The sequence below is a fragment of the Pongo pygmaeus genome, chromosome 21 (assembly GCF_028885625.2).
Source record: "Pongo pygmaeus isolate AG05252 chromosome 21, NHGRI_mPonPyg2-v2.0_pri, whole genome shotgun sequence".
Lineage (NCBI taxonomy): Eukaryota > Metazoa > Chordata > Mammalia > Primates > Hominidae > Pongo > Pongo pygmaeus.
The window spans coordinates 60,826,147-60,839,416 of NC_072394.2; the positions used below are offsets into that span (position 1 = coordinate 60,826,147).

Consider the following 13,270-nt stretch of genomic DNA (forward strand, 5'->3'; position numbering starts at 1 on the left):
AGACCATCTCACCATCAAATCAGAGCATGCAGGGAGGTGCCCTGCGGGGGAGAATGCTAGGGCCCTGAGGGTGACCAGGACAGCCTCAGGCTCAGGGCAGAGCCCAGAGGAGCAGTCCCTGGTAAGTGCAGCTCTGGGTCCTCTCTCACCTCTTGAGAAAGAGGGAACCCAGCCTTCCCTGGGGACAGCCTCCAGCCACCAGCCATCCACAGCCTCTCCTTCAACACTGACATCCTCAAGAAGCAAACCCCACTTCCACCCAAAGCCACATTTCCATCTCCCCATGTCTTCCCCCAAATCGTAGTGTCTTAGATTGAGGGACCTGCCTGCATGCTGACAACAAATGTGATAAACCAGGAGTGAAGCCCTCCATTGTTTGGGAGCCCCGCTGTCAGGCTCCTGCAGAGCTCTCTGCCTTTGCTCCTCTCAGCCTCTGCAGATCCCTACAATTGGGAGGTGTAGTCATGATCCCCTTTTCCAGATGAGGAAATGGGGGCTCAGAGTTGTTAAGCAATGTGCACAAGGTCACTGAGATGGCACACAGCAAACCCGAGACCTGAGCTACGTCGGATCCCAAAACCCGGACATTTATCCGGTACTCTACCCATTTCTAGTCCTGGACCCAGGCTGCCCCGTGCAGATATTGCCAAGGAGAATGGAGAAGACTAGCAAACTCTTATTCATCCTTGAAAACCCAACTCACTCATCACCTCCTCTATCCTCTTCTGTCTCATCTGGGGCTGGCTCTGAATCACATATACCTTATGCCATTCGTATATAAGGCTGCGTTATTATTTAGTTGCATTCACATCTGCTTACCTGCTAGATTGAACTCCTGGGGGATGCAGAGTGCCTGCTTCTCCATTTCTGCACCCATTGCATTTCCATGGAACCCTCCAGTTGCACCGGCCCCCTTTGCATTCTTCAAACACCCCATGCTGGTCCTGCCTCGGGAACTATACTCCACACCGCCCACTCTGTGGGAAATTCTTCTAATCTTCCACATCAGATCTGCACCCACATGTCTCCTCCTCAGAGAGACCTGCCCTGAGCGCCTGTTTAACACAGCCCCGCAGCCCCTGGCCTGTCCCTGCCCCCACTGGCCTCATGCCCTGATGTGACTCTCTTCCTAGCACGTCATGCCTCTCTCCCTGGCACCAGGTCACATGTGCATTTGTTTCCTGGCTTCATTATCTGTCTTCCCACTCGATGTGCCAGCTCCAGGGAAGCAGAGACCTTGCAGGTCTGACTCCCTCCTGGCACCAGACACATCAAAAGCTCTCAACACACATCCATAGGATGAAGGAACCCTCGATGTCTGGCACTGTTAATGAATTTAGTCTTAATTAATCATCTTAACAGCAATGTCTCAAAACCTCCCAAGGAGGAAAGCGGAATTTGTTCTTACTACATAATGGATCTTTCTTCCTAGCCATCCACTTATTTCCTCCCAGAATATCTTCCCCTCTGTTGTAAGAATGCTGACCTTGGAGAACAGTCCAGGAAGAAAACCCCAGCTTCCTGCCTAGAGATCTGTCCACCCTCTTGCTAGCCTACTAGCTTGCAGTTGGCTCAGCCGTGGACCTGGGATGTTATACATTCATTAATCAATCAATTCAGCTCCAGTGCCAGCCTCTGCTTGCCCACTCACTAATCCAGCTGAGGGACAGTTGGGACCACCCCAATACTGGGCGTGGGCCAGGCATTTCCAACAGCCAAGAAAAGCACCATGTGCTATGAAGGGAAAACACACCAGCTGAGCCCCCCTCTAAACACTGCACATAAGTACAAATCTGTTAATAAGGGAAGAAGCCATGGAGATGGACCAGGGAGAGTCTCAGATACCTAACTGGTGGATATACACACTGGCATCCTCCCAGACCAGTGCCCTGGTAATTATCTAGGAGGTGACCTGTAGCTCAACTGAGTCATGTTTCCTCCTCTCTCAGTCCCCCGAGGCAGGCTCTGGACACCTGCTCATTTCATGGCTGCTCAGCCAGAAAAATGTCCCCCTACCTCGTGTAGATGATCCCCTTGCTGTTGTCTCAGAGCCATTTTCCAGCTCTGGGTCCACAACAATGGGGGTATAGTGGAAACCTAGGGGGTCAATGAGTCAATCAACAAACACTGGCTGAGCACCCCAGTGATAGTGATTACTGCTTATAGGCAGGGAAAAAGAGTGTGGGGTGGTGGGGTCTGGAGGTAACATTATCCATGAATTTCATTTAGGGATTGTTACAAAGAGTGGACGCCAACCAAAATGCATATTTTCTCCAAAGACATGCGCAGTAATATTATAGCAGCACTTTTGTGGTGGCCAAAAACTCAATGCAACACCCTTCAGCAAATACTGTTCAGAAGCAGAAATGGACGCTAGGGCCACTCACAGCAACGGGGATGCTCTCTCAATCATGACACTGGGCAAAGGCAGGCAGACACAAAGGAGAACATCTGGATGGTTCCACGCACACAAAGTTCAAATCATGGCGAAGCTAATCTTTGCAGAGGGAAGTCAATGAGAGCTAGGGAGGACAGTGACCCTGGTAGCCACTGGGGGAGGCCGGCAATGCTTTGTTTTCTAATCTCCAGGAGGTGGTTACAGGCGAGACTTCTCTTTAACATACTCAATTAAGCTCTGTACACTTGAGAGTCTGTCCACTTGTAGGTGTACATACTTCCACTGCGGATTTAAATTTTCAAAGAAGTCTAGGGTGTTAGGTCTGGAGGTTTCCCCAAGGTTTTCCGCAGATGAGCAAATGGGCCTAGAGGTGGACGAACGGCCCAGACATGAGCAAAGGATGGCAGCAAGCCCGGACCCAAGCGACGCGGAGAAAGCACAGCGACCCCACCCTCGCCAGGTGCAGAGCCATTTCCGCCTCCGAGTCCTGCGTTGCCTGGCAACCGGTCTCCCAGGAGACGCGAGACGCTGAGCCCAGGGCCAGAGCTTGCGGGACGCACGGAGCCCCCAGGCCTCATGGCGCAGAAACCTCTCAGCACTGCGGCGGCTGAACGCATGAACCTTGTGGCTCAGGATGAGATCTGGTAACGCCTGGGATCGGGTAACGCGGTGGGCTCCTGTTCTCACCTGAAGTGTCTACATCTGGGATCTCAGTTTCCCCACCAAGTCCAGGAGGTGGTCGACCACTAAACTCGAGGGGAGGGGCCGAGGGGCGTGCACTGAGGATGGTCAGGGGCCTTGAGGAAAGGGGTCAATGTTAGGGACATGAGAGCGACAGGAGCGCATTTCTCCTTCTCCTTCTCCCTCTCCTGTTGGGCCCACCACGAAGACGTGAGAGATTGGCTTTCAACAATCAGCAGAGATTTGCTTGTTGAAATCCAACTAACGTGTTCATGTTTTTTGTTTTCTTTTTTTTTTTTTCTTCAAACTTCAGCATCCAGCCAGAACGTGTTCATGTTTTTAAGACTGATGATTTTTTTTTTTTTTTGAGATGGAGTCTTGCTCTGTCGTCCAGGCTGGAGTGCAGTGGCACGATCTCGGCTCACTGCAACCTCTGCCTCCTGGGTTCAAGCAATTCTCTGCCTCAGCTTTCCGAGTAGCTGGGATTACAGGCGCCTGCCACCATGCCCAGCTAATTTTTTTGTATTTTTAGTGGAAACGGGGTTTCACCATGTTAGCCAGGCATGTCTTGAACTCCTGACGTCGTGATCCACCCGCCTCAGCCTCCCAAAGTGCTGGGATTGCAGGCGTGAGTCACCGCACGTGGCCAAATTTTTTTTTAAAAAAGAAAGCAAAAATCCTAACATTTGTTAAATTTGAATGAAATACATGAAAATCCCTTGATTTTCCTGGGTTTTTAAGTAATATATTTTAACTTTAAAGATAGATCCATTTTCTAAAAGATGTATGTCTAGCAGACATTTGTCATGGATATTTTAATTGGCATGCTATCTGCTACGTATTATTGCATGTCTTCGAAGGTTTAACTCATATGGGAAGTTACTGGTTTAGATGCAAGTAAGTTGTAACAATAAAACATATTTGTTTACCTTCTAAACTTCAGTTATCCTATCTACCCTCTCTATAATTTTTACCATTTCCTTGTAAAACCTATATTAGTCACTTCATATGTGTCTTTAAATTGTTTTCACTTGATAAATTTATTTTATGGAAAACTTTATATCACTCTCATAAATAGAAAACCTTTATCATTTGGCATAAAATGCACAACTATTTTTTACAAAATCTTTATCCAAGCGTCCCAATAGGAGATGCTACCACAGCAGGATCTGTTCCCTCTGTCTGAAATGCCCCTTCCTCTCTTCTTCACCAGACAAACTTCTGCTCATCCTTCAAGACCCAAATCTAAATGACCCCTCCTCTTTGAACAGGGCCCTTAGCTACTAAACACTTAAATTGTAACTGGTCCAAATTGGGTTCAGCCGTTAAGTGTAAACTGCACAACAAATTACAAAGATTTATTTTTTAAAAAAAAGATTACTTAAATGACTGTCAGCCAGGTGCGGTGGTTCACACCTGTAATCCCAGCACTTTGGGAGGCCGAGGTCAGGAGTTTGAGACCAGCCTGGCCAACATGGTAAAACCCCATCTCTACTAAAAATACAAAATTATCCAGGCATGGTGGCACACACCTGTAATCCCAGCTACTCAGGAGGCTGAGGCAGGAGAATTGCTTGAACCCAGGAGGCAGATTGTGCCATTGCACTCCATCCTGGGCAAAAAAAGGCAAAACTCCATCAAAAAAAAAAAAAAAAGACTGTCACCTGTTTATTCTTATGTTCTTTTTATTGTAGTTACTAGAACATTTAAAATTGTGTATGCAGCTCATGTTTGTGGCTTATGTTACATCTTGACTGAAACAGACTCTGCCTTAGATGCTCACTGCCCAGGGCAAAGAGTTGACCAGGGTCTCCAAAACTGTGGGGTAGGGATATGCTGATATTGATTCCAAAATAGAAGAAACTAGAAAACTCAAAATGACTGAATGTTTAATTTGATGTTTGCAAAATGTGGCACGTGGGCTTATCTACTGCAATGCCACTCAGCTCATGGGTAGTTAGATATAAACAATATTAGCATGGAGCAAAAGCAAGGCCAGATTAGGGTGGGGCAAGTAAGGTACTTGGGCTGCAATATTTAGGAAATGCTCCATGTCAAGGTTATGCAGACGCTGTCTCTGCACTTGCAGGAAGCAGGGAGTGAGTGCCTCCTCTACTTTTGCACCTCCTCAAATTTTGAGTCATAAGGGCCTCCAAAATAAGAAGACTGGTACTTAGAAGGCTCCTCAGGCAGAATCGGCCCCCAGACTGGCCCTTACCCGGCATTCCCTCCCAGCCGTAACAGCCAACCAGCATCTCTCTTTCGTTAGCCACGTGTCTCCCTTGCTGGTGGGAGGTGCTCAGCATCAGAGGTTCTCACGCTGTCTGGCTCCTCACTCCGTCCCTGGTGCAGAACCACTGCCCAGTCAATGTTCGTGGAGAACGGAAATGTCCCCCACAGACCCCTTGAACCTTTTTCCGTGTTGCCCAGCACTCAGGAACTTTCTTTTTCAGGAAATACCGTCTGAAGGCTGAATCAGAAGCACGGCAGAACTGGCCCCAGAACTGGGGGTTTTTAACAACCCCTTTTGAGGAGGTAAATATAAATTGTATGAGCCCCGAGGTTATAGAATCAATAATTTCAAAGAATGAATGATTACAAAGTCTATAATTTGCAAGAATAAAATTAAAGAGCATGTTGTAGGCAAAGATCACTAACTCCTAAACCAGAAGGTTCCTGCCTTTCACAGATTCCTGGGCACTGACCACATGCCAGGTATGTTCTAGGTGCTTCAGCAGAACCAGCTGATCAAATCTGGACAAGAACCCCGGTGCAGAGACAGGTGCTGTTTTATGCCAATTTACAAATTAGGAAATTGAGCTCCAAGACCTGCAAATTCACACAAGTGATAAGAACCACACTCAGGTGAGAAGCAGGTGGGTCTGATACCACAGCCACCTGACCTCAGACTTCCCATCTGTAAAGTGGGATGAGAGTCCTCACCTGCCTAACTGAGCGACTGTGAGGTGCAGATACAAGAAGGCCATGGACACCTCGCCTGGCCTAGAGGCCAAGTGACACATGAGGGATTCTTGGGAAAATGCTGTCAGTATTCCCTAAAGATCACAAGTCCAGAAGTCTACAGGGACCAGAAACAGGAGACAGGGCCAAGCATAATTAATCAGAAGGCGGGGGGAACTCAGGCAAAGAGGCCACTGGTCCTGTCCAAAGAGGCAGCCAGCATGAGCCCAGCCAAGTGCAACCATATGGGAAAGCGAACTGCATATTCCCATCACTCAAGAGAGTCGAGAAAGCCAGATGTTTACGTGAAATTTTCTGAGTCTAGAAATGAAATGCTTATGTGGGTTCTGGTGGGGTGGTGGCCACGAATCTGCAACCTCTCAAACTTCAGGACAGAACACAAGAGATGCAGAATTAATTAAAACACCACATCAGTCAAAGTATCCATGATTCAGAGCAGTGTAAACCCCATTTGTAATTCATCCCACCCTACTAGCTTTGAAATTATGCTGTTCTTAATGAGGGTGTTTTTAATTCTTAGAGGGTTCCACAATTTGAAATTTTATGCATAGAATGAGTTCTTATTAATATACTATGCATAAGGAGTCTATATTAATATTCTTTATATGTAATTAAATTGGGTTTTCAAAAAGCTTGATATTGCTTGAAAAATTAAAAAGGGGAGTGGAGGCTCTCCTCTAATATTTTAAAGTTTGGTCCTGAAAACCTTTTGGCATTTTTTTGTTAGTTTGTTTGTTGTTGTTTGAGACAGGGTCTGGATCTGTCACCCAGGCTGGAGTGCAGTGGCATGATCTCAGCTCACTGCAGCATCCACCTCCAGGCCAAGCCATCCTGTCACCTTGGCCTCCCAAGTAGCTGGGACCACAGGCACACGCCACCATGCCCAGCTAATTTTTGTATTTTTTGTAGAGATGGGGTCTTGCTAAGTTGCCCAGGCTGGTCTTGAACTCCTGAGCTCAAGCAATCCTCCCACCTCGGCCTCCCAAAGTGTTGGGATTACAGGCATGAGCCACCACACTCAACTCTTTTTGGCATTTTAAAATTTGAGTCCATAACTGGTAACGTTTTCTCAAATTCCCCCACAGGAGGTGTAAATCAGGAGGCTGCAGTGAGCAGCAGGAGGGGATGGAGATGGGTCTCGGCTTTGGGTGCAGCAGGCCTGCATTGAGGTCCCCACCCTACTTTCCTAACGGTGTAACTAAGACAAGACTCGGCCTCCCATTTCCATGCCCTACTTCTGTGTCCATAAAATGTGCCTTCTAAGGGAAGCAATGGGGAGGACACTTCCCCCAGCTTCACCTGAGGCTTCCCATCTCTGGGGATTCTGTTTCAGTTGATCAAGTGTGAAGAAGATCTCTCCACCCCAAAGCCCAAAATCGAGCTTCCTGAGCATTTCCGCATCCGGCCAGTGACCCCAGTGAAGAAGTACATCAAGGTTCGAAACATTGTTTTTAAATACTCATTTTCCTAAGTAAGAAATAAACCCCAATGGAAACTGATGGCTCCAGATGTGCAAAGCCAGCACTGAAGGTAAGAGCACAGCGGTGCCAGGTGCAGAGTCCAGGTCCACGCCCTTCCCAAACCCAGCCATGGGAAACATGCCAGGCTAAAGTCTACGCGTGCGAGCACCATGACCTCCTGTTCTGCAGAAGCAGAGAGAAGGCAGGAAAATGGGGTCTTCGTGCGTTCTTTCAGCAAACATTTTCCAGGGTGTGGGCAGGAAGGCAGGGCAGACCCAGGCAGGGACTCTGGAATCAGACCACCAGATCCCTGTGCTGATAGGCTGCTCACCTTCTGTGTGGTCTTGGGCAAGTAGCTTGACCTCTCTGTGTCTCCCCTGCCTCTCTTATACAATGGGGGTTACTGAAGCACCTACTTCAGGGAGTGCCGTCAGGGTTCAGCAGGCTGCCCAGCATGTTTAGAGAGTGCCGATGACAGTCAGCTATTACTAAGGCGCAACAGCTTGGTTGGGAAAACAGTAATGAACAAGAAGACAAGACCCTAGCCCACATGTCTGGGTCTAGAGAACCAACATTAACCAAGAAAATCAACAGCATTTGGATACGCTGTGCTAGCACCATGGAGGAAACAGGCCGATGGTGTGTCACAGGATAAGAGAAGGCAGGGTGTTCCGGGAAGGTGCCCTTTGAGCTGAGGACTGAAGGATGACCAGGCACCAGCCCTAGGAAAAGTATTCTAGGCACAGGGAACAGCATGTACGAAAGCCCTGAGGTAGAACACAGGCTGCTATGTTTCAGGAACAGCAAGGCAAGGCGATGTGGAGGGAGCTTGGGTGGAGGATGGGGGCAGGAGGAGAAGGTGTGGGTGGAGAAGGGATGTGAGTGGAGAAGTGGGCAGGCTAGGAGAAGGAGTTGCAATTGGAGTCCAATTTAGAGCAGAAGCCGCTGGAGGGTTGTAAGCAGGGCCGTGGAAAGGCGAGACCTGCCTATTGGAAAGATGGCTCTCGTTGCTAGTGGAGAAAAGATTGTGGGGAGAGGGACAGGAGTGACCGGGCCAAACCCAGAGAAGAGAGGACTTAGACGATGCTCTCACCTGAAGCCTGCACCACGGCGGACACGGCTCAGATCCCTCTAGAAACTGTTGAGCTCCATATGTCTCATGGGTCTGTCATTTTGGACGGGAGTTCTGCCCTCTGCCCAGCTATGGAGAAGGTGGTTCTGCGTGCTGATGGGGAGAGCAGATGCAAACCCAAGATGAAGGCCGCAGGGCAGGGGGAGTTCAGCTGCAGCCCTTTGCCTGGCATGCTGGTGGTCTGATGGGGTAGCTGGCACTCAGTGAGAGTTTGGGGGGTATGCATCTGTGAGCCCCAGCGAATGAATGAATGAATGAGCTCCATTGAGTTATGTTGACAGTTTTTCCCCCAAATATAAAGCAATATAGAGTCACTGCTAAAAAATATTTAGAAATACAGCAAAATATAAGATCATTAAAACCCCCATATAGACTCTTACCCATGATTAACATTTTGGGGGTGCTCCTTCCAGAGGTTTTCCTACACATCCCTTGACCTGTAAGAGTAACTACCCCACCAGCTCAAGCTGTTATTATCTCTTAGCCACTCACCGTACTGACTGCTTTACATGGGGTGTCTCATCTTATTTCCACTGCAGCCCCAGATATTATTATCCTCAGACACATTTTGCAGATGGGAAAGCTGAAGCTAAGAAAAAGCTGAATTCCTTTCTCTGGCCACACAGCAAGTGTGTCTGATTCCAGAGCCCTGCTTTTAAATGTTACCCTCAAATATTCCTCAAATGTATGTTCATGTATATGTATATACACACTTGCACACACACACACATACTTTTTAGGTATATGTTTACAAATCAAACTACACAGGCTGCTTCGTAATCTCATTTTTCCACCTAACAACATACCTGGACATCTTTCCATGCAGTTTTAAAAAGCACTCTAAATTGCTATTATATTAATGGCTGTATTTTTCCCCACTGTGTGGATCTGTCATAATTTATTTAACCGTCCCCCTATCCCTGGCCATTGAGGTTGTATCCGGCATGAGATTTGGGAGAATAACCCTGCAAGGAACACCCTTGTAGACACAGCAATTTGCTCTGGGTCCGTAATTTTCTTGGTATTAGTGCCTACAAAGGTGATAGTTCAGATGAAATGCACACATTTAGGGAGCTCGCTCTCCTGTGGCCTAGAACACTGGGCTGGCCGGAGAACAGAGGAAGAGAGACTGGGATGTAGGGCGGACATTTTTCCAGAGCTGGGCTTTAATTCTGCCAACTCCCTGCCTCCACCTGCCTCCATCCCAAGAATATGGTGGCATGGGATCTGCTTAGTGTCTGTAATGTCCCTCAGCCACATGCTGCCCCCACAGATCCCTTGCCTGCCCATGAGACTGGACTTTCCCTCTGCCACCAGGGCCCCTGGGCCTGCTCTGCACAACCACAGTTATTCTCTTTCCAAAGAAAACGCCCCCACCTAGATACCAGAGAGGTGCCCCTCCTGGAGGACAGGAAACAGGGAGGAACCATCCAGGCACCAGAAAAACCAAAACATGGTTTTCTCCTGTGAGAGACTCCCGTCTAGGAGCAAGGGCCAGCTCTTAAAGCCACACTCACCAGACAGAGCCTGTGGGGTGGCAGGGGTAAGGACAAGAACCTTGATTCAGGCGAGAAAGGTCCCCAGCCTCTGCTTCCCTCCAAACTTCGTTTCTTGCCCAAGAAATGGTAATGGTGGCCGGGCGCAGTGGCTCACACCTGTAATCCCAGCACTTTGGGAGGCCGAAACGAGCGGATCACAAGGTCAGGAGATCGAGACCATCCTGGCTAACACGGTGAAACCCCATCTCTACTAAAACTACAAAAAATTAGCCAGGCATGGTGGCAGGTGCCTGTAGTCCCAGCTACTCGGGAGGCTGAGGCAGGAGAACGACGTGAACCCAGGAGGCGGAGCTTGCAGTGAGCCGAGATCGAGCCACTGCACTCCAGCCTGGGTGACAGAGTGAGACTCCGTCTCAAAAAAAAAAAAAAAAATGGTAACTGGTTTCCTTCTTCCACCACCTTTCTTCCACCTTCCCATCCTCTCATTGGTGACCAAAGCATTTAAAAATATATTTATTTTTAATAGGTAACCTTGATACCTAAAAGGGCATCTGATGAGATGCCTCCCTCCCTGTGGACCCCTGGAGCCACTGTCACCCATTTGTCATGCACTCTTGCATAGACAAGGACGTCCATGGGCCTCTGGCCTCATTTTCTTATTACACAGCTTGTACCATACTTTGAATAGTTTTGTGCACCTCTTTTCTAAGTTTATCTCGTCCTTCTAAACCATTGATGGCACACCACGGTGTGGATGGGCCATAGTGAATAAGCCTCCGTGGGTGGATATGCAGCTTACGTCCAATTGTTTGCTATTACAAACAGCTCCGCAAGGCATCCCTTGCACCACCATGGGTGTGTACATGTGTAGCTATCAGGATATTTTAGAATGAATGCCTCAGAGTAGATTATTGGGTCAAAGGGTGTTTGCATCTGCACTTTCTTTTTTTTTTTTTTTTTGCATCTGCACTTTCAAAAGATAATTGCCAGGCCGGGTGTGGTGGCTCACGCCTATAATCCCAACACCGAGGCAGGTGGATCAACTGAGGTCAGGAGTTCGAGACCAGCCTGGCCAACATGGTGAAACCCCATCTCTACCAAAATATAAAAATTAGCTGGGCATGATGGCACTTACCTGTAATCCCAGCCACTCAGGAGCTGAGGCAAGAGAATCACTTGAACCCAGGAGGCAGAGGTGTCAGTGAATTGAGATCGCACCATTGCACTCTAGTCTGGATGACAGAGCAAGACTCCATCTCAAAAAAGAAAAAAAAAAAAAAAGATAATTGCCATATCGCCCTTGCTCCTATAATGCCCTTGTTAATGGTGGTGTTTTCATCTTTTTGCCCCTCTGCTGGGTGAAACATGATGTCTCACAGTGGATTTCAACTGCATTTCTTTTAAAAGTTAGATAAAGACTTGGAAGTTAGTCTGTGTGCTCCCAAAGGCCTGGCTAGACAAACAGCTTTGAGAGCTGCTTCTCTTCTGAACAATTCTGCTTGTAGCTGGTTCAAGGAAGCTTTGGCCCCTCTGTCATTTGTTGATGACCCTCCCTACATGTAGCCTTGCAGGAGACTAATTTTAGGAGTTCATCAAGAACATATGTTAAGGGGTTTCGTCCACCAGCAGCGGCCAGCCCACTCGGGACCATCCCCTCCTGCCACCGCCTCACCGGCAGGTTCCATTAGTAAAAGTGAACTCATAACCCCAAGCATATTAAACCTCTTTATCTCAGTTCTTCTGCTAGAACAAATGTCCCGCACTGTTGCCTTTGTTCAAATCCCCTTATGCAGAACAGATTATTTCAAAAGAGGGGGAAAACCTGCCTAAACATTTACCCTCATTTTCCAAAAATGTCAAATCTGTCCAAGGAATTGACAAATGAAGTTGTGTTTTTTCATTCCAGATAGGAGCCCATTTTCCTTTTGGTTTTTAAAATTAAATTCAATTGCTTTTCATCCCTGTGACCTCCGCGGTTTGGAGTGTGTGTGTGTATATACAGATGCATTTCGTAGAGGCTTCTCATCAAAACAGGGTGGTCTGCACCTGCCACAATGCCATCTGACAACAGTGCCGTGTATTTCATAAAAGCCAGTGAAAACTGTAGCACTTGATATTTCTGCATTTTTTTTTCTTTTTGCTTTCTTACCAAATAAAAATTATTTTGCTGGAAGTCATGAATTAAATATGTTAGGCATTACACGATAAAGAAACATGTTTGATGTTCCTCACTTCCCGGAAAGATGAGAGCCTCTGAGTCCAGCAGATTGGAATGTGCTTGTTTTCAGGACACATCAGGGAGGCTGGCTTTCTTTTCTGTCTTTTCCACCCCTGGCTCACATGCCGATGCTGGGTGGCTCGTGTCTCTGTGGCCGAAGGTCACTAAATCCCCTGCATTTCCATTCCAGGTCCTTCCGTCCCCCCCAGTCCCACAGACCACCCAGGGCTTCATCGGCTGGAGATCTGCAGTGCCAGGCCTGAACAAGTGCCTAGAGCTCGACGATGAGATCAGAAGCTGCAAAGGTGCTTTTGCGCGAGAGCTGTGCTGGCCCAAGCAGGGCGTGCACTGAATCCAGATGGAGCTCTGCCCAGGGGTGCTGCATGTCGGTCACCAGGCACCCAGGGCCATGCCAGGGAAAGGAAGAGCTCCCCTGAATCCCGAGGACACAGTCCCCTGCGTACTTGCTCATGGGATGTTGCAAAGAACACAAAGTGTGCCTTAGACATTCTCAACTCATCAGCGTCTCCCTTACAGAATGTTCACATCCACACCCATTCTTGGCTAATGTAATGAATAAGGCTTCTCTCATTTGTTTTTGATACCTTGGGAATTTCTGCGCAGGGCTTTAAAAAAAAAAATAAGTGATTCAATTTTAAAAATATTTGTCTAGGTCCTTCAATGTAGCTTTTCATTGCACCTACCACCATCCTTATTTATAACGAACTTGTTGATCAGGTGTTTCTCTATCCAGATATCCCTGGGCCTGTTTTTCAGGAAGAGTAATACACTTAGAGAATCCCTTGGCTCTCCTTGCTCAAGATATTTGCAATAAGTTAACAGCTTTAAAGGCAGAACTGAGCCCAAGATTTGCCACTGGGCATAGATTCACAGGAGAAA

At 47.7% G+C, this 13,270-nt stretch overlaps 1 protein-coding gene across 1 annotated transcript; it reads left to right on the forward strand.

Annotated features, from left to right (window-relative positions):
• The first annotated feature begins 2,902 nt into the window (after positions 1 to 2,902).
• On the forward strand, positions 2,903 to 13,032 carry CIMIP1 (ciliary microtubule inner protein 1). The gene is made up of 4 exons (XM_054467547.1): positions 2,903 to 3,042; positions 5,533 to 5,614; positions 7,395 to 7,496; positions 12,561 to 13,032. The coding sequence occupies exons 1-4, from the start codon at positions 2,975 to 2,977 to the stop codon at positions 12,720 to 12,722; spliced, it is 414 nt and encodes a 137-aa protein (XP_054323522.1). The 5' UTR covers positions 2,903 to 2,974; the 3' UTR covers positions 12,723 to 13,032.
• The last annotated feature ends 238 nt before the right edge of the window (positions 13,033 to 13,270 follow it).

What these genes read in the sequence shown, in the direction of transcription:
- CIMIP1 (XM_054467547.1), top strand. Translation starts at nt 2,975, where the DNA reads ATGGCGCAGAAACCTCTCAGCACTGCGGCGGCTGAACGCATGAACCTT. An exon ending in GTGGCTCAGGATGAGATCTG is followed by an intron (nt 3,043 to 5,532) that starts GTAACGCCTGGG and finishes TTTCTTTTTCAG; the next exon opens with GAAATACCGTCTGAAGGCTG. An exon ending in TAACAACCCCTTTTGAGGAG is followed by an intron (nt 5,615 to 7,394) that starts GTAAATATAAAT and finishes ATTCTGTTTCAG; the next exon opens with TTGATCAAGTGTGAAGAAGA.